This window comes from Hordeum vulgare, chromosome 2H, assembly GCF_904849725.1.
Source record: "Hordeum vulgare subsp. vulgare chromosome 2H, MorexV3_pseudomolecules_assembly, whole genome shotgun sequence".
Taxonomy (NCBI): Eukaryota; Viridiplantae; Streptophyta; class Magnoliopsida; order Poales; family Poaceae; genus Hordeum; species Hordeum vulgare.
The window spans coordinates 413,889,388-413,909,730 of record NC_058519.1 but is presented as its reverse complement, the minus strand read 5'-3'; the positions used below and the strand labels follow the sequence as shown (position 1 = coordinate 413,909,730).

General features: G+C 44.9%; 1 protein-coding gene across 2 annotated transcripts; it reads right to left on the bottom strand.

The window, feature by feature from the left end:
* Positions 1-8,756: 8,756 nt before the first annotated feature.
* Positions 8,757-12,576, bottom strand: LOC123430176. Of its 2 annotated transcripts, XM_045114069.1 has the most exons (7): positions 11,873-12,576; positions 11,631-11,770; positions 10,706-10,783; positions 9,781-9,859; positions 9,649-9,704; positions 9,061-9,097; positions 8,757-8,971 (listed from the first exon to the last, which is right to left on the bottom strand). In XM_045114069.1, the coding sequence occupies exons 1-7, from the start codon at positions 12,552-12,554 to the stop codon at positions 8,964-8,966; spliced, it is 1,080 nt and encodes a 359-aa protein (XP_044970004.1). In that variant the 5' UTR covers positions 12,555-12,576; the 3' UTR covers positions 8,757-8,963. The 2 variants fall into 2 exon arrangements, with proteins under 2 accessions (XP_044970004.1, XP_044970003.1); XM_045114068.1 differs by lacking the exon at positions 8,757-8,971 and having other exon boundaries at positions 8,979-9,097.
* Positions 12,577-20,343: the final 7,767 nt, after the last annotated feature.

Genomic DNA, 20,343 nt, shown 5'->3' with positions numbered 1-20,343 from the left:
CACCACACACATCCTTTGCCAAACCCTAATCTCTCGGTACCACCAACTTCCATATCGGTGCCACCAAGATTCACTGACCAACTTTCTGTTCAGCAAATTCCAAGAATCGGAATCTCTGAGATTGGAATCGATCTCACCGAGATTTGGAAACTTGTCTAGGTCATCGTATCGGTACCAACGAGAATTCATAAGTTGCCACATTTAGTGCAATTTGGTACCACCAAGATTCATTTCGGTGTCACCGAGTTGGGAAATAATGTTGTAATGGTTGGATTTTGGGGGATACCTATATATACCCATCCATCTCCTCTCATTCGTAGAGGAAGCACTCAGAACACACACCTACTTGCCAGATCCATATTTCTAAGAGAGAGCCACCTACTCATGTGTTGAGATCAAGAGATTCCAATCCAACCATTTTAAACCTGATCTCTAGCATCCCCAAGTTGCTTTCCACAAGATCAGTCTCTCCTACCCCTGTCAAATCTGTGAGAGAGTGATTGAGTGTTGAGGAGACTATCTTTTGAAGCACAAGACCACGGAGTTCATCGTTCTACTGCATCTATTACCTTTTGGAGGGTGGTGCCTCCTAGATTGGTTAGGCGTTGCTTGGGAGCCTCCTACTTTGTGTTGTGGAGTTGAACCAAGAAGTTTGTACTGGCAAGGAGATCGCCTACTTCGTGAAAATCTACCACGAGTGAGGCTAGTCCTGTGTGGACGTAAGCCATGGTGGAATAGACAAGGTCGCTTCTTCGTGGACCCCTTGTGGGTGGAGCCCTCCGTGGACTCTCGCTGCTGTTACCCTCCATGGGTTGAAGTGTCCACTAACATGGACGTACGATAGCACCACCTATTAAAACCATGCCAAAAATCGCCGTGTCAACCACTTTGCGTTTGATCTTCCTAAACTCTACTCCTTACTACATGTGCAATGTCTTTACTTTGCACTGCCATATTTGTTGACTAGCATGTGTTGGGTGCACTAGACTTGTTAGAATCGCTAAAATGTGCCTACCATTAAAATTGGAAAAAGTCTATGGTTTTAATTTATGAAAGTGGTCTATTTAACCCCCTCTAGACACCTCTTCTATCGATCCAACATCACCACACACCTACGGGTCCATAGCAGTACCTAGATGGCATATCTCTTTCTCTCTCTTCGATCTTCAATTCAATGATCATCGCATCTTCGCTTTGATCCATATGATGTAACTCTTTTGTACGGTGCGTTTGTTGGGATCTGATGAATTGTGGGTTTATGTTCAGATTATTCATGATAAATATTTGAGTCTCCTCTGATATATAATATGATTCTTATGTGCATGATTATGATAGCTTCGCAATTCTCTATGATCTATTGAAATAGTTTGCCCAACTAGATTGATATTTCTTCGGTGAGAGAGGTGCGTTGTAGTAGGCTCAACGTGGCGAGTTTCTATAACCCCGTGACAGAAGGGAACAAGTTGCATCTTTGTGTTGCTGCTACTAAGGGTAAAATATGTGGTTTATTCATACTAGTTGACTTTAATTTGTCTACATCATGACATCCTACTCCAAGCATTACTTCGTTCGTCATGAACTTAATACGTAGAGAGGCAAGCATAGAAGCGCTCTTGAAGTGAAGTAATAGTAATAGGTGCAGGTAGGAGTCGGCCTATTTATTTATGGACGTGATGCCTATATTTTAATGATCATTTTCGTGAAAATCGCATAACTATCCGCTCTTCTATCAGTTGCCCAACAGTAATTTGTTCACCCACCGTACGCTTATTTTCATGAGAGATGGCACTAGGGAAAGCTATGGCCCTCGGGTATATTCACGACATATTGCTAAAATCTCCAATACCTTGCTACCATTTATTTGTTTTTATTTTATTTTTCATTTTACAATTATCTACACACCTCATTCGCTTGCAAATGACGAGACCAAGGGGATTGACAACCCTCTTGCCCGCGTTGGGTGCAAGATGTTTGTTCTTTTGTGTGCGGCCGTTGAAGACGGCTCTCGACTGATATTCCTATTGGTTTGATAAACCTTGATTTCATAACTGAGAGAAATATTTACCCATTTTGTGTTGCGATTACCCGTTCCTCTTCACGAAAAACCCAACGATGATCACGAGTACCAGCCATGTAAAAATAGGGATAATTAATTTGGTGCCCTTAGTTGTGTCCCCCTCGGCAGGTTGGCCCTAGTTTCCGAAAACCCTCATTCTTGGCCAACTCACTTTGGTTTCTTTGTTCTTTTGCCCTCCCATCACGGTTTCGTCCAGTCAGCATTGTTTGACCGCTACCGTCGCTAGATTTTGGACACGGCTCCCCCCCCCCCGTTCGTGCTCAGTCGCTTGTTCCCCCTCACTCTCTTGTTCCCCATTCCTCCCATCACTCTCTCTCCACTGTACAAACCCTAGACCATTGGCGCCTCAACACCAGATCCATAAACCCTAGGGGCACCACCAGCACAACGTCGTCTGCAGCACCACCACATCCATTTCCAGACGATGGGGGAGAATGGAGAAACCCTAGGCGGCGACCGCCGCCATAAGAAGGGAATCGCATCGGCGCGGGAGGGCGACGGCTGCACGCATGGCCAGGCGGTGTTCCTATAACTATGGCACAGTGGACACGGCGGTGGTGGTGCCATCGACGGCGACAAAAGCTCGCCATCGGTTAGGGGGAGCGTTGAAGGCGGTTGTGCTCGCACTCACGGCGACAAGGGAAAGGGCACCGCATGTGCACGGGATATCCCAGCGGGGTAAGTCTTAGATCTTCTCTTGCTTAGTATCGTAGGCTTGATTCAAAGAATATTTAGTCATGGTAGATGTTGTGTTCATTATTGTAGGATGGATCCAGTTGTTGCATTCTTTCTGTCTGTTAGAATGGAGACCACAGTCGTAGTTTTTGCTAGTACCATAGGAAAAGAAACCAACTTCACATTTCCATTAGTTGTGGATAGCAGTAGTAGTTCATTTAATAATTTTAGGGCTAATATTTGTGCAAAGTATCCATGGGGATTTTTTGATGTTTTTGAAATAAGATATTGGGACAGTTCAAAGGAGAGTTGGAACCCTTTACAGTGTGATGATGAGTTAGGTTTCATGTTTGCAAGAAATGCAGAGACAAGGTCATGCAATTTGGAAATTATAGTAATTCAGAGAAAGAGAGGAGAAAGGTGTTAGAAAACACCTACATCTAGGACAACTGCTGGAGGGACAAGAGGAAGAAGAAGGGGTAGACCATGTGCATCTAGGCCAGGAACTAGCAATACTCCTAGTGCTCCTGGCACTAGTGCAGCAAGTGCTAGTAGCACCCCAACTGCTCCAAGTGTCACTGAGAAACAACATGATCATCATGATCCAGTTGTGGAGGAAGCACTTCCTGATGCACCCATTTTGTCTGATGAGGAGGATGAGAAGCTTTATCCAGGTTATGTACATCAAAATAATGAGGAACATGCAGCAAATGAAGACTACATTCCTGCAGAATTTTCACATACTGATGAAGATGAGAGGCGAGAGGATCATGACATAGGAGCTTTTGAGGATGCAGATGAGGATAGACCTATCATGATGTATGATAGAGATAACCCAAGCATTGACGAAGGTGTGGTCTTTCCTGAGGCAGTTGATTGCAGAAATGCAGTTGGAACATTCTCAATTAAGTTTGAAACTGAGTACATCACACTAAAGAGTGACCAGAGTAGGTTCATTGTTAAATGTGCCTATGACAGATGTAAGTGGAGGTTGCATGCATCTTTGATGAGGAGGAGCACTTTATTTTAGGTACTAGCTATTTAGTTTACTACTATTTGTTTTAAAATTGTGACTTTTTGTTTTACTAATGTTGTTTTGACTAACCATTTGTTTTATTTTCATATCAAAGTGAACCCCCACCATCACACATGTCCTAGTGTGAACAGATCTGAAAGATTGAGAACTGCAAAAAGAAGGTGGATTGTGGATGCTTGTATGGCTTGAATCAGAAAAAATCCAGGGATTGGCACAAAGGAAATTCAGCGTAGGTTGTTAGAGAAGTATGGTCTTGAGGTGCCTTACAGCACATGCTACTATGGTAAGGAGATGGAACTTGACAAGATATATGGTCTTGCGACAGGGGTGCAAGCTGTTTGTTCTTTTGTGTGGAGCCGCTAAAGACGGTTGTGGATTGATATTCCTATTGGTTCGATAAACCTTGGTTTCATAACTGAGGAAAATACTTACCCACATTGTGCTGCGATAACCCGTTCCTCTTCATGAAAAACACAACGTTGATCATGAGTATCAGCTGTGTAAAAAATATGTATGTGGATAGTACTTGCCTTTCAACACTCTTGCACACAGGGAGTTGCGATGGGTCATCACGCACCAACCTTGATTGCCAAGCATTGCACGATTGAACAAAGGAGAATCCCTAAAACCCATCCCCCCTTCACTTTCGGAGATGCTAGTTTCTCCCAGGGCCAGGAGAGCCAATGCAAAGATCGCTTTGTCCAAAGAGCTATCCCACCAATATTTTGCCATGCATGACGATACACCCTTGCAAAAAAGATCGTCAATTGAAAATAGCTCATGCTATATGTAGGAATTGCCTGCGATTGATATCAACAATGCCTCACGGATGGCACATGCCAGATTCCTCTCTCACCAGCCCTGAACCTTACTTCCGATCCATCCATTGATGTTAATGAACATTCCACTCGTGATTCTTCCAATAACACTAGGCAGGCCTAAGTAGCACTGAGAGAACGCCTTTGCAGATATCCCGAGAGTAGTTTTTAGTACCTCTCAAAGGGCTTGACATGTGTTAGCATTGAAAAAGACCAAACTCTTCTCCTGGTTTACTGCCTTCCTGGGGTAGTTAGCATAGATCCGAAGAATGCCATTAGATCTTTCTCCACTCTAGCTGAGAAAGATGAGACTGTCATCAGCGAAAAATAAGTGATTGACCCATAGTGCATGGATACTCACCCAGATACCTCTGTCAATATATTCAAGCCCGTAGTTATTCACCAATTATGTGAGGCTTTGAGCACAAATGAGGAAGAGATATGGTGAAATGTTGCACCCCTGCCGCAGCCCACTCGTAGGACTAAAATATGGGAGGAGTTCTATGTTGACTGTGATGGTGAACCGTATTGCGGTCACACACTTCATAATAAATCTGATAAAGAGACCACCAAAGCCATGTTTTGATAACATGGCCTCCAAATAGTGCCATTCCACACTATATAGGCTTTGGGCATATCAAGTTTTACGGCACAACAAGCATTCTTGCCTTTCTTTCTCCTTCAGATGGCATGGATGCTCTCTATGCCACATGTACGCTATCTTTGATGAGACGACCTGGTACAAAGGCACTTTGTTACTCTTTGATGACCTCATCAAGAATCAAATAATCTTAGTTTTCTACAGTTTTCACTTCAAATTTATGCAAAACCAGACATAGAGCAATAGGCGTGCATTGGGAAATTTTCTGCGGGTTTATTACCTTGGGGGGCAAAGTAATTGTTGTGTCATTCAGTACCAAAGGTAACCCACAAACATTGAAAAAGCCAGGCACCACAAAAGTAACATCTTCTGATGACATCCTAGTGTCGTTGGTAGAAACATGTCGTGAATCCTTCAACACCCGGGTGTTTTGACAGCGCCATCTCAAATAATGAACGCTTAACTTCTTCCACTGCATACTCTTTCTCTAAGCTTTCATCAGTGGCTTCAAAAACACGAGGATGTATGACATATAGCAACTCATGCATCGGCATATACCCTTGGGAATGGTATAATGCTTGATAAAAACAAGAAATCTCCTCTTAACTTGCACTCGTTCAATCATGTTTGTCCATCAGAATTCTCCACTAAATCAATCTTGTTTATTCTTTTGCCTCAGCCTGGAAGTATCCAGTGTTATGGTCACCCTCCTTCAACCACATCACAAGAGTGCGTCGTTTAATCCACATTTCTTCCTGTCTCAAAGCCTCGCGAAGCTATGATGCAACTTCTTTTTCTTCCTCCGTTGGCCCACGGCCCAACAAGGGACGTCTTAGCTGATCAATCCGTTGTTGTAATTTGCGGACACTTTTTGCCAAGTTTCCAAATTCTCTCTAGCTCCATGCACCTAGATTACTCTAGACTTCATCTAGGGCGTCGACAACACCCTTCAGACCTTCATGGTTGTCTCCTGCATGCCACACTTTCCACACCATCTCATCATAATCGACATGAGTTTGGCACACATTTTCATAGTAGAATGAGTATTGTGGACATGCCCAGCCGGTCACCATTGTGGTCCCTCATTCCGCAAGCACAAAACAATGATCATATCCAACACTATTGATGTGTTTAATGCTTTAGAATTCGAATAGATCAAGGAAATTTTGATTTACTAGAGACTGATCGAGTCTTGCTTTGATATACATGTCTCCTTGCTACCTATTATCCCATGTGAATGGACACCACGCTATCCCAAATCTTGGAGTGCGCAATCTACCACTGTATCCCAAAACGCGCACATTTTCCGTTCCGTTCTTGCATTGACCCGAAAGTGCTCTTACGCATGCAAAGTTTCATTAAAATCGCTCATGCGTAACCATGCCTCATGCTAAACAACAAATGGGGTCCTCATAAAATGCCAACTATGGTGTCTATTTTCCACCCGTGTCTCTCCGCATAAACCCGTAAAACGCCAAGTTTTATTATCTTTTCTCACTCACGGTTATATGAATATGAGAAGAACCGTAGTTCTCTAAAGTGACACTAAAATATTTTGTCCGAAACAGTACAATGCCTTCACTAAGCCAGTCCCTGTCGAGAGCAATACAACCAAAAAAAACAAAAGAAGCTTTCATGTTCTCCACTCGTCGGCCCTTGGTCTTCGTCTCCATGCAAAATAATAGGGTGGGCCCTTCTTTTTCTTCACTAATTTGCGAAGCTCCCTAATTGTCAAAGGGTTCCCAAGCCCTCGGCGGTCCAACTCATTATATTCATTGGTTCGGGTAGCTGACTCGCAGCCGCTGCCGAAGATTCGAATGAAGGTGCGGTTGGCCTCTTCCTATTTGGTTCCTTGTCAATGAAGGTGTCTCCAATATTTCTAGTTTTCTCTTTGTGATTGTAGACGGCTCCCCCCCTCCCGCCTCAAGCTCAGCGTTCACTTCCCCATGCGTTGTGACCGTCAGTGGTTGAGGAACAACCCTACAATAAATTTGTGTATCCTGGGGTCCTCCCTTGTGCTTGTTCTGTGAATTTACTTTTAGAAGGGAGTTTACTTCAGTCCCAGATTTCTACTTGGAACTCAAAGAGCGTGATTCTATGGTTTTGTGTTGCCGCTCATATCTCTCCTTCAACTAGTTATCATCAGATTTTTCTCTCTTGCGATCCTCCGACGCCCTAAGACTAGATTTAAAAGGTAAATCAACCTTCTCATCACGGGTCCCCGACATGGAACAGAACAGGTCTGAGTGTCCGAGACGGCCACATGAGAAACAAAAGTTAGGTATGTGCTCATACTCGATGTCATGGCAATCAGTCTTGTTTCTCTTCGTTGGTTCGATTAGGATCCATCTGCATAGGGGCTTGCGCACGTCAATAGTAACTCGCACCCGTAGGACCCCTCCCCCCTTAGGATCTATTTGAATGACAGAAGTCTGCTTTGCAATAGCGAGGCCCCATGTGTCGGTTGTAAGGCAAGTTAACAACCCTCGCCCAAACCAACAGCTTGTCGAATTTGAGTTTCGACGACCGCATATGTGCTTCAAAATTCTCAATAATTATTGCATGTTTATTGATATGCCAAGGTGTTCCCTCCCACACACGATCACGATCACGTTTGGATTCAAACTCAGTAGCAGATATATTTGCTCCCAATGGTTGAATAACCAAGCCCGTAGGTTACCCCAAGCTCGACTCCCACTGAACGAATAACCAAGCCCCTAGGTTACCCCAAGATGGACGGAGGGCACTCGAGATTGTATGGATATGAAAAAGATCTTGGTACAGGACCTTGCCCGCCAATAACCACTTTATCGGTGCACCATCATCCATGTCGTCAATCGTCAGAGGCGTTGCCTCCTTGGATATGTCGAGTTTTTCGAGCGCCTCTACCATCTACGCCCTCATCGAGCACGATGAGAGAGTGCCCTTCTGTCGCTGACTGATGCCCACATTGGATCCCGCCATCGACGCCGAGAGTTTCCTTGCTCCTCACCGATGAGATATGCGAGTGTCGTCAAGTCCTCGTAACCCTAGTCGCCGCAAGGTTTTAGGATTTCAAAGGAAAAGGTTTGTAACAACCGATGAAGAACAACAGTCTGATCGGATCATATGAGAATTGACCATATCTCATCTACATGGAAATTAGTAAATCCATATTTTTAATACATATATAATACAATAGGTATTGTCCTATCTATTTCCAAGTATTTCAGATACCATCAAATATGATTTTTTCCCAATCACCTTGGGATAGCTTTAAAACCTTATATGCGTCCTTAACCTATTTGTGAATTATTTAGTTTTCCAACCAAGGTTATCAAAAGGCTATTTGTGGTATCGTTGGTCAGGAGGTATCCATACTATTTTCGCCCTGGATACCAGCGGTGTGAAAATTCAAATGTTGTGTATCTCAAACCATTTACCCAATCCAAGATGAGACGTCACATTCTGAGATTTCGAGCACATAATAATATTGATGACTTCAAATCGATTGCATCTAAGGGTGAGTAAGTTAGTTGCTATCCAGGTCCCGTATCGATTGCACAAAAATAATCTTGATGACTTCAAATCGATTGCACAAAAATAAAAGCTGCCCATATCTGACATTACAAGGTCCTAATATGCAAATATCCAGTGGTAGAAACAAGTGGATCTTATACTGTCGCCCACCGCTTGGTGCTGGAGCCTTGGAACTTCCATGTCGAAAATCAAGTCGTTACCTTCTGGACTTGCATGCAAGTCTTGCTAACTTGCCAGTTAGCCCCCTGTCACCAAAGGACACACGTGATTATGCTTACAAGGAGGGAAAGCTATATACGGCAAGCAAATTTGGCACGAGAGCTTCTCAACAAACCATTATGCGTATGAGCAACGCCTGAAATGAACCCATCCTGCACAATAAACGGAATTCAATGAGGAGGCGGTGTTTATCCCCTCATGCCATCAGCAGATAGATCTAATCATCTAAGGGGGAAAAACAAGTAATGCATCCATATCCTACTAAAGATTGAAAATTACATCATAAGATAAGCATCTTCACAACACATCTATGCGATAAGTTATGCACTTCTTTATCCAGAACAAACTTGACGTTTCACATTTGTGACAACAATAATTTGCAGTGCGGAACACTAGGAAGGGATGGTGAATATTCAGATTATGCATGCTTTACCCTAGTACATTTGATCAGTCTCTTCCGAGTCCTAGCAATATGATTATATATCATGGAACGGTTCCATCGTAGAGCTTATAGACTGACACCTCTCTTATATGGAAGCCTTTGCTAGGAAACTCTTCTTGCATCATTCACAGTTTAATTTTGGACTTTGGTGCAATGCACAAGATCAAACAAGGATAATTTAAGCATTACCAAATTAGCTAATCATGTGCACAAACACACAATCATATAAGATATAACACTGAAATATATTTCTTCACTAACCCTGTCATAGACAACCCAACTTCTTACTGAATCCAATTGAGGTACTATCACTCGACCTGAAAAAGAATTACCTTTATCCAAGGATAAATAGTAAATTATTTAAGTAGCAGAGTCCAACCGAAGACATCGTACCTGATCTGGTTCTTCTCATTTTGAGAGACTCGGGTGTGGAAATAGATAATGCCCGGACCCTAGAACGAGTAAGCCGAGCCTAAAGAGTTTCAAAGGAACATTGCAATAAGTAGAGATGGTCAAAATCTTGGCTAGCACAGTTTTTGTCAGCTGAGTTATGTAACAGAAAAAGGGCAGCCCGGTGCATGTAACTCCCGCTTGCGCACAGTCCGGGGAAGGGTCCGACCACTTTGGGTCTATTGTACGCAGCCTTTCCCTACATTTCTGCAAGAGGCTGTTTCCAGGACTTGAACCCGTAACCTCATGGTCACAAGGCAGCAGCTTTACCACTGGGCCAAGGCTCCTCTTCAGAGAGTGGATTAAACATATGGGGCGCCAAGACAGGCTATATGTGTGAGTAAAACTTAAGAACTAAGGAAGAAGGTGGCATCACAGCCAATCTTGTAAGCGGCATGACATATTTTTCTGTTATTTCATATAAAGTGAGCACAAAAGATGACTGGGCTAACTATAATTGATATAATATTAGTCCGTCTTAACAAAAACTACGCTAACATCATTGCAAGTTTACTCCTGCATGTTTTCAAAGATAACAATAAAATCATTACAACTTCGTCCAATAGAAGCACAGCAAAGTGGTGTGATATCGACTATTCCTATTTCTTATACTAAAATCTGCCATAAAATAAAACTGGCAACTTTACCTCAATAGTTTGTACATTATACCAATGTTAAAAATGTCCAAGATAATGAAACATCATTCAGTAAGAGCTGGATTACATGGCAATTGCAGAAGCTATGGCAAGCTAACACATTATAATTTTTTTAACCATCAGCATTTAGCAAGTGCTATAAAATATTATTACAATGCTTTAAATTGTTTAACACCACAAGAAAAGGGTATGGAAATTTTTTGCATACTTACATATGGAGCTGAATTCAATCTAGTAGGACGCCCCAACCCTTGCTTTGCAGATCTCTGCTTCTTTGCTGAACCTACAGTCTGCTTTTCCACATAGAAGCCATCAAGTTCACCATGTAAATTAAGGAACACAACTAAGATCACTAGCTTAAATGTGCTAAATACTATGAACTTGGCATCATACAAAAACGAAATTCTGTATGATGCACCTTACCCTGGAAGTTAAGGAATTTAATGGATCACAATATTTGGTTTTACACATCTTATATGCGATGTACAGATTAATCTATGAAGTTCCTTAGTAAGGATTAGGAATTACTAATAAAAAAAATTCTGTGGCTACATAACATACTTGGACATACAGTAAACAGAATCCAAAGCCACAAAAATGAACCTAAAGATGCTGGAATCTGTTTCATCCCAGTAATGAGGTAATGCTACAGAAATAGTGTCATTGCAAATAATTAATCATGAAATGTCACGAAGGGCACAGATTGGAAACATGCTATCATAAGTTTACTGTGGACCGCAATTATATTAACTGGGCTAGATTTACTAATGGTGCTACATTAGATTGGTTGTGTATCTAAATGTCTTCAGGTGATGCAGGAATGTAGAATTGAGTCGTTACAATTGTCAGGCTTGTGACAATTATATGCCTCCGGGATTTTTGTAACATAGCTTTGAGCCATATGCTTCGCTTGAGTACAAGAATTTCCATTCAGAGCACCCAGCGTACCTGATAAAGCTAAATCCAGAATGTCCTAATTGGTGTTGACAATAACAAGAAAAGGAAAACTAACAGTGGAGGTATTTACATATTAACTATTTTAGCAAATAAACTGGTAGAAATACTACAGTAACACAGAACGAAGTCCAAAGACTGATTACTTGATCTAATTTTGGAGCTGTGGGATTTATAACTCACTTTTTTCGGAGATTGCACATCCGAGTGAATTGAAGATGGTACAGTTTTATTTGATACTGCCTTTTGAGTCAATGTGATGTGCTCATTTCTTTCCAAGTATTGTTGATTCTTCAATGGAGCCACTGGAGCACTTTGATAACCTAAATTAAATAATAGTCACTCTCTTAGAAACATCAAGACAAAGTGAAATATCGGCAGGATAAAACTTAACCAGTGTCTTAACAATTTGCTCCGTCACGTACTTAAGGGTTCAACACTTTGAAAAGCACCAGCAATCTCTGAGCAGCAATTAGAACTTTTAGGCTGTACTCTGGCTAAAGGATCTAAAGCCAGTAGTTCAGCATTGGTGGCATTTCCTCCTTCTGAGTCATTGGGCATATGATTAGGGGGCATAGTGCAAGTCCAATCGGAGTTAAAAAGATGGCTACCAACATCATCTTCTCTTGCATCTGGATGCATAGTGTCATTCTGATTTCCTGCCTCTTTGCAAGTTTCATCACCACTATATGTTTCTGTAGGAGCAAGAGATACATTACCCTCAATGTTCACATGATCTCTTTCATGTGAAGTGCTGCTCGGGTTCAAGCCTATTTCCACATAAGCTACAACTGCGGGTCTGGCATCTTCAGAAGCAGCAGAACTTTCCTTGGTTGAAACATCATTTCCACAATTGTGTTCCTGAAATCTTGAACCCCCTATGAATGCATAGAGATCATTGATTGGTAACTTTTTAGCATCATTAAGGTCCTTGATTAAGAAAGGTGCAAACTTCTGAATAAAATTGGCTAGTTGGAATTTCTCCAGGTAAAATTGAATTGAATCCTCTTGTGGGTGGATAAAAAGGTTTGGGTATGATTCCATGTGTGAATCCCAAGTCTCCCACCAGTACGGAAATCCAATCATGAATCGTTCACATATCTGCATGCATGGATTGTTTTTTTTATCAGAGCAGTACTAGATTAGAAGCATGGCTAAATGATATTTCTGCACATGAATAAGCTTTTGCTTGAATATGGGCTGACTTTCCATCATCATTTATGAACAGAAAAGACACACGAAGAAACATCTAGAAAAAATGTTCATGCCTGCATAGAAAACCCATTCTCACGCATTCGCGATGAGTTAAATGAACCATAAAGGAGCACCACAACCCCATCTTCATATTGGAGCGTGAGAGACTCATAACGCTGTGCTATGGGCGCAGACGTGAATAGGTCATTCCTGACAGAAGCAAGGTTAGTCAGAATGGGTTCTACTTGACTGGAATCGTAGAACTGGTCCACCAAATTTGGATCGCAGAGACGCATACTTTTCAGTGAAGCTGGAAACAGCGAGCTTCCGATCTTCCCCTTTCAGCCTCACCGTCCACCACTCCCACAGCGTGACCTAGCCAAGCACCAAATCGAATCAAACCACCGCCCATCTAGGAAGAAAACAAGATGGAGAGGCGCATGCGAAATGCGGGAAAGGAAAGGGGGGGAGAGCGTACGTGTGGGTGCTCGACGTCGGCGGCGGCGGCCTCCGCAGCGCCAAGGCGGCCGCAAAACCAGACAGGGGAGAAGGGAGGGCTCAGCGTGGGGGCTGCGGTTGACGACGACGGCGGCGGCGGCGGCGCGCCCCGGCGAGATTTTGCCCTCGACGGAGGGTTGCGGGTCTTTCTTGCCATGTTAGGAGCGGAGCGGAGGGAGAGTCGCACGGACGTCAGGATGTAAATGGACAGACCGCTGGACTACATGGGACTTGCCCGTATCACCTATGAGTATTTATATGGAATTATGACAAAGACCATTTAACATTTATGTGGTTGATGTGGTGTTCACATATGACCACTTAATATGCCGAGTACAAGAGTAGTCATCACTTGTTCCAAGTGCGTCTCAATCAGCCACTAAGCGGAAACCCCTCCATTACATGTCATTCCCAACAGCTCGCTCCCTCCCTCCAATCATCACGCCATATCCCCACCGACGGCGGCGACGCAACCCTACCCATATGTTCCCTTGGTGATCACTACCGGCTCGCTCCCAAAACACCCATCTGTTCCCTTGGTGATCACTACCGTCTCGCTCCCAAAACACCCATCTGTTCCCTTGGTGATCACTACCATCTCGCTCCCAAAACGGCTGCAATGGATGATTAATAAGTGGCCACTACTATTTCTGTTCACCCACGACAGGTCGCTGCAGCTTCTCACCTTAATCCATCGGCGAACCGAAGCACTTCCTCCCCTTGCGGCAAGATCCTCTATAACCATTCATCATGTACAGCTGTGCGTCCACTAAACAGGTTATTTGGTCGCTGAAAAATGTGCCACAAAATTCCTGACTGCAGATAGTGAACATTACTAGTTCAGGTTGTACCAGCCCAACAAGTGATGTCCATTCAAAAAGATAAACTAGTTAAGCTAAAATGGCAGATCTTTCTTCCATGTCCAAGTTATGAGAACATCTCTGTACATGTGAACGTTGACTGGTTCATGTTGTATCAGGGAACTAAGGCCTTGTTTGGAATCATAATAGATTATGATAATCTGGATTATGAATATAGATTATATAATCTGGTTTATAAAAATAATCTAGGTTTTACATTGCATAATGACCTGTCTGCCCTTTGTTTTTTTTAAAGAGGAGGGTGGTGGTGGTAGGAATGTAATTATCTCCAACTTTACAAGGATAATGGGTCATTAGCAATCCATAATCTGATTTTAGCTGGTATAGAGTAGATTATGAGTTTTTAATAATCTATCCATCTAGTTTTTGTAATCTACACCATAAGTTGTCCTGTTCGGAGACAAAATAGATTATAAAAACTGAATTATATAATCTGGATAGTTCCACACAGGGCCTAAGTTTTCTGTCTATTAGAAAAATATTATGTGGTGTAACTCTTTCGGCCAACCCACTATTAACATTAAAAGTTGTACAATTCCACTAAAAACATGAAGGCAACAGGAAACAGAATAATTATATTTAGAACATAAACACAAATTGGAGTCCTATGAGATGCAATGGCAAATATACTTAGTCCACTAAACAAGTATTTCAACTCATTACTTAGGACATGTGAGCCAACATTAAGATGTAACAACGACAATCAAATGTAGATTTTATACAATGATTTTAGACAACCAATTTCATTTTTTTCCATCGGACAACTACGGTTGTCATGTAACACAACTTCCTTGCATGTTTTGTAAGTGTGTGGCACCCGTAGAGTAACCCCTAGTTTCTTTTTCGGCCATGCCTTCTTTTCATTGTCTCTATGTCCCTTAATTCATGAGCATGTACCCCCGCATTGATAGTGGTTAGCGTTATAATATCAACTTGTGTATGAATGGTGCTACCGACGAATGATTCTTGTTCTTCTGGTGTGGTGACTGTTGGAAATATGCCCTAGAGACAATAATAAAATAGTTATTATATTTCATGTTTTAAGATAATCGTTTATTATCCATGTTATAAATGTATTGAATGGAAACATAAATGCATGTGTGGATGTATAGACAAAACTGTCTCCCTAGTGAGTCTCTAGTAGACTAGCCTGTTGATCAAGGATGGTTAAGGTTTTCTAGCCATAGACAAATGTTGTCACTTGATGACAGGATCACATCATTGGAAGAATGATGTGATGGACTAGACCCAAACTATGAACGTAGCATATGCTCGTGTCATTTTGTTGCTATTGTTTTCTACATGTAAGTATTCATTCCTATGATCATGAGATCATGTAACTCACTGACACCGATGGAATGTTGTGTGTGTACCAAACATCGCAACGTTACTGGGTGACTACAAAGGTACTGTACAGGCATCTCCGAAGGTGTCCTTTTAGTTAGCATGGATCGAGACTGGGATTTGTCACTCTGTGTAAGGGAGAGGTATCTCGGGACCCACTCGGTAATACAACATCACATATAAGCCTTGCAAGCAATGTGACTAACGAGTTAGTCACGGGATCTTGTATTACGGAACGAGTAAAGAGACTTGCTGGTAACGAGATTGAAATAGGTATGGAGATACCAACGATCGAATCTCGGGCAAGGAACATATTGAAGGATAAAGGGAATGGTATACGGGATTATATGAATCCTTGACATAGAGGTTCAACCGGTAAGATCTTCGTAGAATATGTAGGATCCAATATGGACATCCAAGTCCCGCTATTGGATATTGACCGGAGAGTGTCTCAGTTCATGTCTGCATAGGTCTCGAACCCGCAGGGTCTGCACACTTAAGGTTCGATGACATTTTGGTATAGTTGAGTTATAGGTGCTGGTGACCGAAGTTTTATTCGGAGTCCCGAATGAGATCGCGGACGTCACGAGGAGTACCGGAATGGTCCGGAAATGAAGATTGATATATAGGAAGTTGGTATTTGGATTCCGGAAGAATTTCGGGCATTGCCAACAGTGTACCAGGAGTGACAAATGGGTACCGGTGGCCCACCAGGTGGGACCATCACTCCCCAAGAGGGCCATGTGGACTTGATGGTGGCGCAATAGCTCTTAGTAGGCTGACTAGTCAACCAAAGAAAGCCCATGAGGTAAAAGTGGAAAAAACCAAAAGAGGTGTACAACTTGGGGAGGAGTCCTACTCCAAGTAGGATTAGAGGAGGACTCCTCCAATCCTAGTTCGGCCGAGCCCAAGGAGGTTCTCCTTGGTGATCAAGGCTAGTCCCTCCTTCCTCCTATATATACTAGAGGTTTTAGGGGGTTTGAGACACAATTTCAACCACGTGCAACCCTCTCCTCTACTTTGTAGTTCCTCCTCTAGATCGGATTTCTGCGGTGCTTAGGCGAAGCCCTGCAGGAATAGATCACCACCATCACCGGCGTGTCGTCACGCTGTTGGAGAACTCATCTACTTCCCCGTCTCTCTTGCTGGATCAAGAAGGCGGAGATCGTCATCGAGTTGTACGTGTGCTGAACACGGAGGTGTCGTCCATTCGGTGCTAGATCGGGACGGATCGTGGGACGGCGGCGATTTGGATCGCGGAGACATTCCACTACATCAACCGTGTTTCTTAACGCTTCCCGCTTAGCGATCTACAAGGGTATGTAGATCCGATCTCCCTCTCGTAGATGATCATTACCATGATAGGTCTTCGTGTGCGTAAGAATTTTTTTTGTTTCCCATGCAACGTTCCCCTACAGTGACGGGGTTATACATTAGGGGTAGGCCTACGGACCTGCTTTCCTAGGCCCACCTAGGACCCCTTACGGACATCAGTGTCCTTCAAACCACTAATGTAGTCTCAACCTCACTTGGTACATCATACCATCACTCGGCGTGCCTGGAGTCACTCGGATCGCCTTGTGTCAGTCGGATGCACCCTGACATGCGGACCATAGCAAGGCGATGGCACGGAAGAGGCAGCAATGGCTAAGGACTTAAATCCATCACATGAAGTGTAGTGACGGCCCACGTTACTAGCAATGTCGCATGTAACAGTTGCCGTTTATAATACATCCTTTATTTATTAGCATTAACTCACCTTGTAATGAAGCTCAGCCGGTCGTGGCGTGCACTATATAAGCCACTCCCGACTCCAGCTCAAGGGTTCAACACCTTGTAATCTTTCATACCCCATAAGAAAACATCAGCCTCAGGGCTCGAGACGTAGAGTTGCTACCACTTTCAAGTGGGGTCCGAACTCGTAGATCCGAGTGTATCCACTTCGCCTAGTTAGACTTCGCCCATCCGTTCGTACCCCTAGATACTATTGTAGGGTCATTCCCACGACAATTGGCGCCACCGTGGGGCTGCGCGTCTAGCAAATCCAGCGTAGTTGGATGTTTTTTACATTTTTCATCAACATGATGGCACTCGGCGGAGAGATCCTCTTCGGCTCCCTCAGCTTCATCATCGACGAGTCAGCGTGCTGCAGGATGCACCACTAGACACCGACGCCCTCCATGCTCGAGGTATGTCACATTTCAACGTAGTTGCACATGGAGTCCTGATCCGGAAGTCATCGGTGTCGTACCACTCGGCGCCCCCACGCCCCGTTGATGTTCGTCGCAAGCGCTCCGGGCGCTCACGGATGCAGCGGCGGATCAAGCACGCCATGGCCAACTAGGCCATCTCGGGGCAGGTGGCTATGCTCAGTTCCGATGAGCCCATCGTCAGCCTCTTTCCGTTATCAAGCAAGGAATCACTCGGCGACTCCAACTACGAAAACAGTAGGAGTGCCGCCGAGGTCTTGATGTCCGACACGAACATGAGAGGCAACCCTGGTTTCGTTGCAGAGAATTCTCATGTGCGTGATGGCGGAGAGCGTCGCCATGGTGACGGCAGCCACCACATTCCACAGCCGCTCACCGAGCAGCAAAATGAGGAACTTTGACGGAGGAGCGATCATGCTCTCCGCAGCTCCATCATCGGGAACACCCCCGGAGGAAATCACGCTAGAGAACGCGCATCTGGCCAATCTAGCCGAGCACGGGCGACTCTAGCGACTCTAGCGGTCACTCTTCGCTCGGGCCGCGAGGGACAAGCCTAGCTCCAGCCGCACCTATCGGCAGTTGTTCCCGAACGACCTTCCGCGTCACATCGAGGTGATGCAGACACCTTGTTGAAGCTGGCCGCAGCCACTCGGATTGTTGATTCCATTCAGCCGAGTGACAGTGTGGTTGGAGAAGGCATTCGACAGATCCAAGCTTTGTTGAAGACTGCCATGCAGCATAATTCCGCGGTGTCGCAATCACGACATTGCATCCATAGGAACTCCGTCCAGGCGGACACCGTGCAGTCGGCTCATAGCCTACACATGCAGGGAAGACGCCAAAGGTATCCTCCTCTTCCGAGAGGCCTGCACAGGGACCGGAGGCAGGATCATCGAGTCTGAAGCAGGTCACCTCCCCCGAGGAGTGGCTCACTCGGTCGCCGACCCCATGACCACACGACAAGCCCCAGTGGGCATCGGGGTAATGGGGACGATGTCTATCGGGCCCCCCTAGTTCAACCTCGGTCTATAATCACGGAACACGTGGTTGATCGATCGCAAGCTCGTCTGGGAGTGTCCGACCTCGAGTGCCTCGGCCGACACATCCGAGAGGCGGCGATCCCCTCCAATTACCAATTGGCCATGGGGATCAGAAAGTTCAGTGGTGAGTCAAATCCAGAGACCAGGATGGAGGATTATTGAGTGTTCGTCCAGATAGGCAGTGGCGACGATTACGTCGCTATGAAGCATCTGCCCCTCATATTAGAGGGGTCGGCGAGGGCGTGGCTCAATTAGCTGCCCTCCAGCAGCATCCACAGCTCGGGCGACCTCACCTAAGTCTTCGTCAAGACCTTCGAAGGCACCTACAAGCGTCCACGCGGCTTGAAAAAGCTGCAACATTGTGTACAAAAGAGCAAGGAGACTCTTAGGGAGTACATCCAGCGGTGGACCACACTGCACAATACCGTGGAGAATGTCACCGAAGACCAAGCCATGTGCACTTTTAAAGCGGGCACTCGGTATCGGGAGTTGATTCTCAAGTTTGGCCGATCAGGGGACGTGTCCCTTAGTCGGGCCATGGAAATCTCCAATCGGTGCGCGAGTGGTGAAGAGGAAGACTGCCCCCCAACGGTAAAGGCATAGCCAGTGTAGCCCCTCGATTGGGCAATGTCGGGAAAAAGCATAAGCGAAAGGGCGACCCATCGGGCAAATCCGAAGTAACTGATGTCCGAGGGTAGAGCCAGAACAAGTCCAAGAAGAAGAAAAAGGATTGTGCGGGAAAAAAGAAGGCCGATTCCAAGAGCAGCCTTTTGGACTAGCCGTGTCCGATCCATGCTCGGAAGGATGATGAAAGGGAGGCCATCCCCGCCAAGTACACGGCTCGCGACTGCCGCCTGCTCCAGAAGGACATGGGCGGAGAGCCCTCCGGGGACAAGGAAGATGAGGATGACCCAGCGGAAGCCTCCATGTATTCGAACATAGAGGGGACCCTCATGATCTTTACTGACGTCGAGAGCAAGAGCCGATTCAAGGTTATCAATCGGGAGGTGAACATGGTAGCCCCGGCTGTCTCAAAATACCTCGACTGGGCGAAGACGCCCGTCACATTCGACCAATCGGATCACCCAACCAACATAGCCACCCTTGAGAGGCAGGCGTTGGTGGTCGATACAATGGTCAACGTGTTCCGACTGCGGAAAGTCCTCATGGACAGTGACAGCGGCCTCAACATCATATACGTTGACTCTCTCAAAGCTATGGACATTCCGTTGTCCCGGCTGATCAAGAGTAACATGCAGTTTCACGGGGTCATCCCCGAGAAGAAGGTTGAATCACTCGGCCAGATCACTTGGAATGTCGTATTCGGCAGCAAGAAGAATTATCGCAAGGAGAGGTTGACCTTGGAAGTGGTTGACTTTCACAACGCCTATCACGCCATCCTGGGTAAGCCCGCCTACGCACGTTTCATGGCCCACCCATGTTACGTGTATCTTAAGTTTAAAATGCCAAGGCCGAAAGGCGTGATCACGGTGACCGGCAATCAGAAGGTTGCCGAGGAGTGCCTCCAACAAGGCTATAGGATCGCTAACGAGCAGGTCCTCGCAGCCGAGCTTGATGGATACAAGAAGGTAGTGGGTGCCGCATATCTGCTCAAGTTGAAACGGTCGGTTACTGAGTCCGCCTTTCAGTCGGCCCATGAGACGAAGAAGGTCCACGTCCACCCCACCGATCCGAGTGCTTCTGCGACGAACATCTCCACTTCACTCGG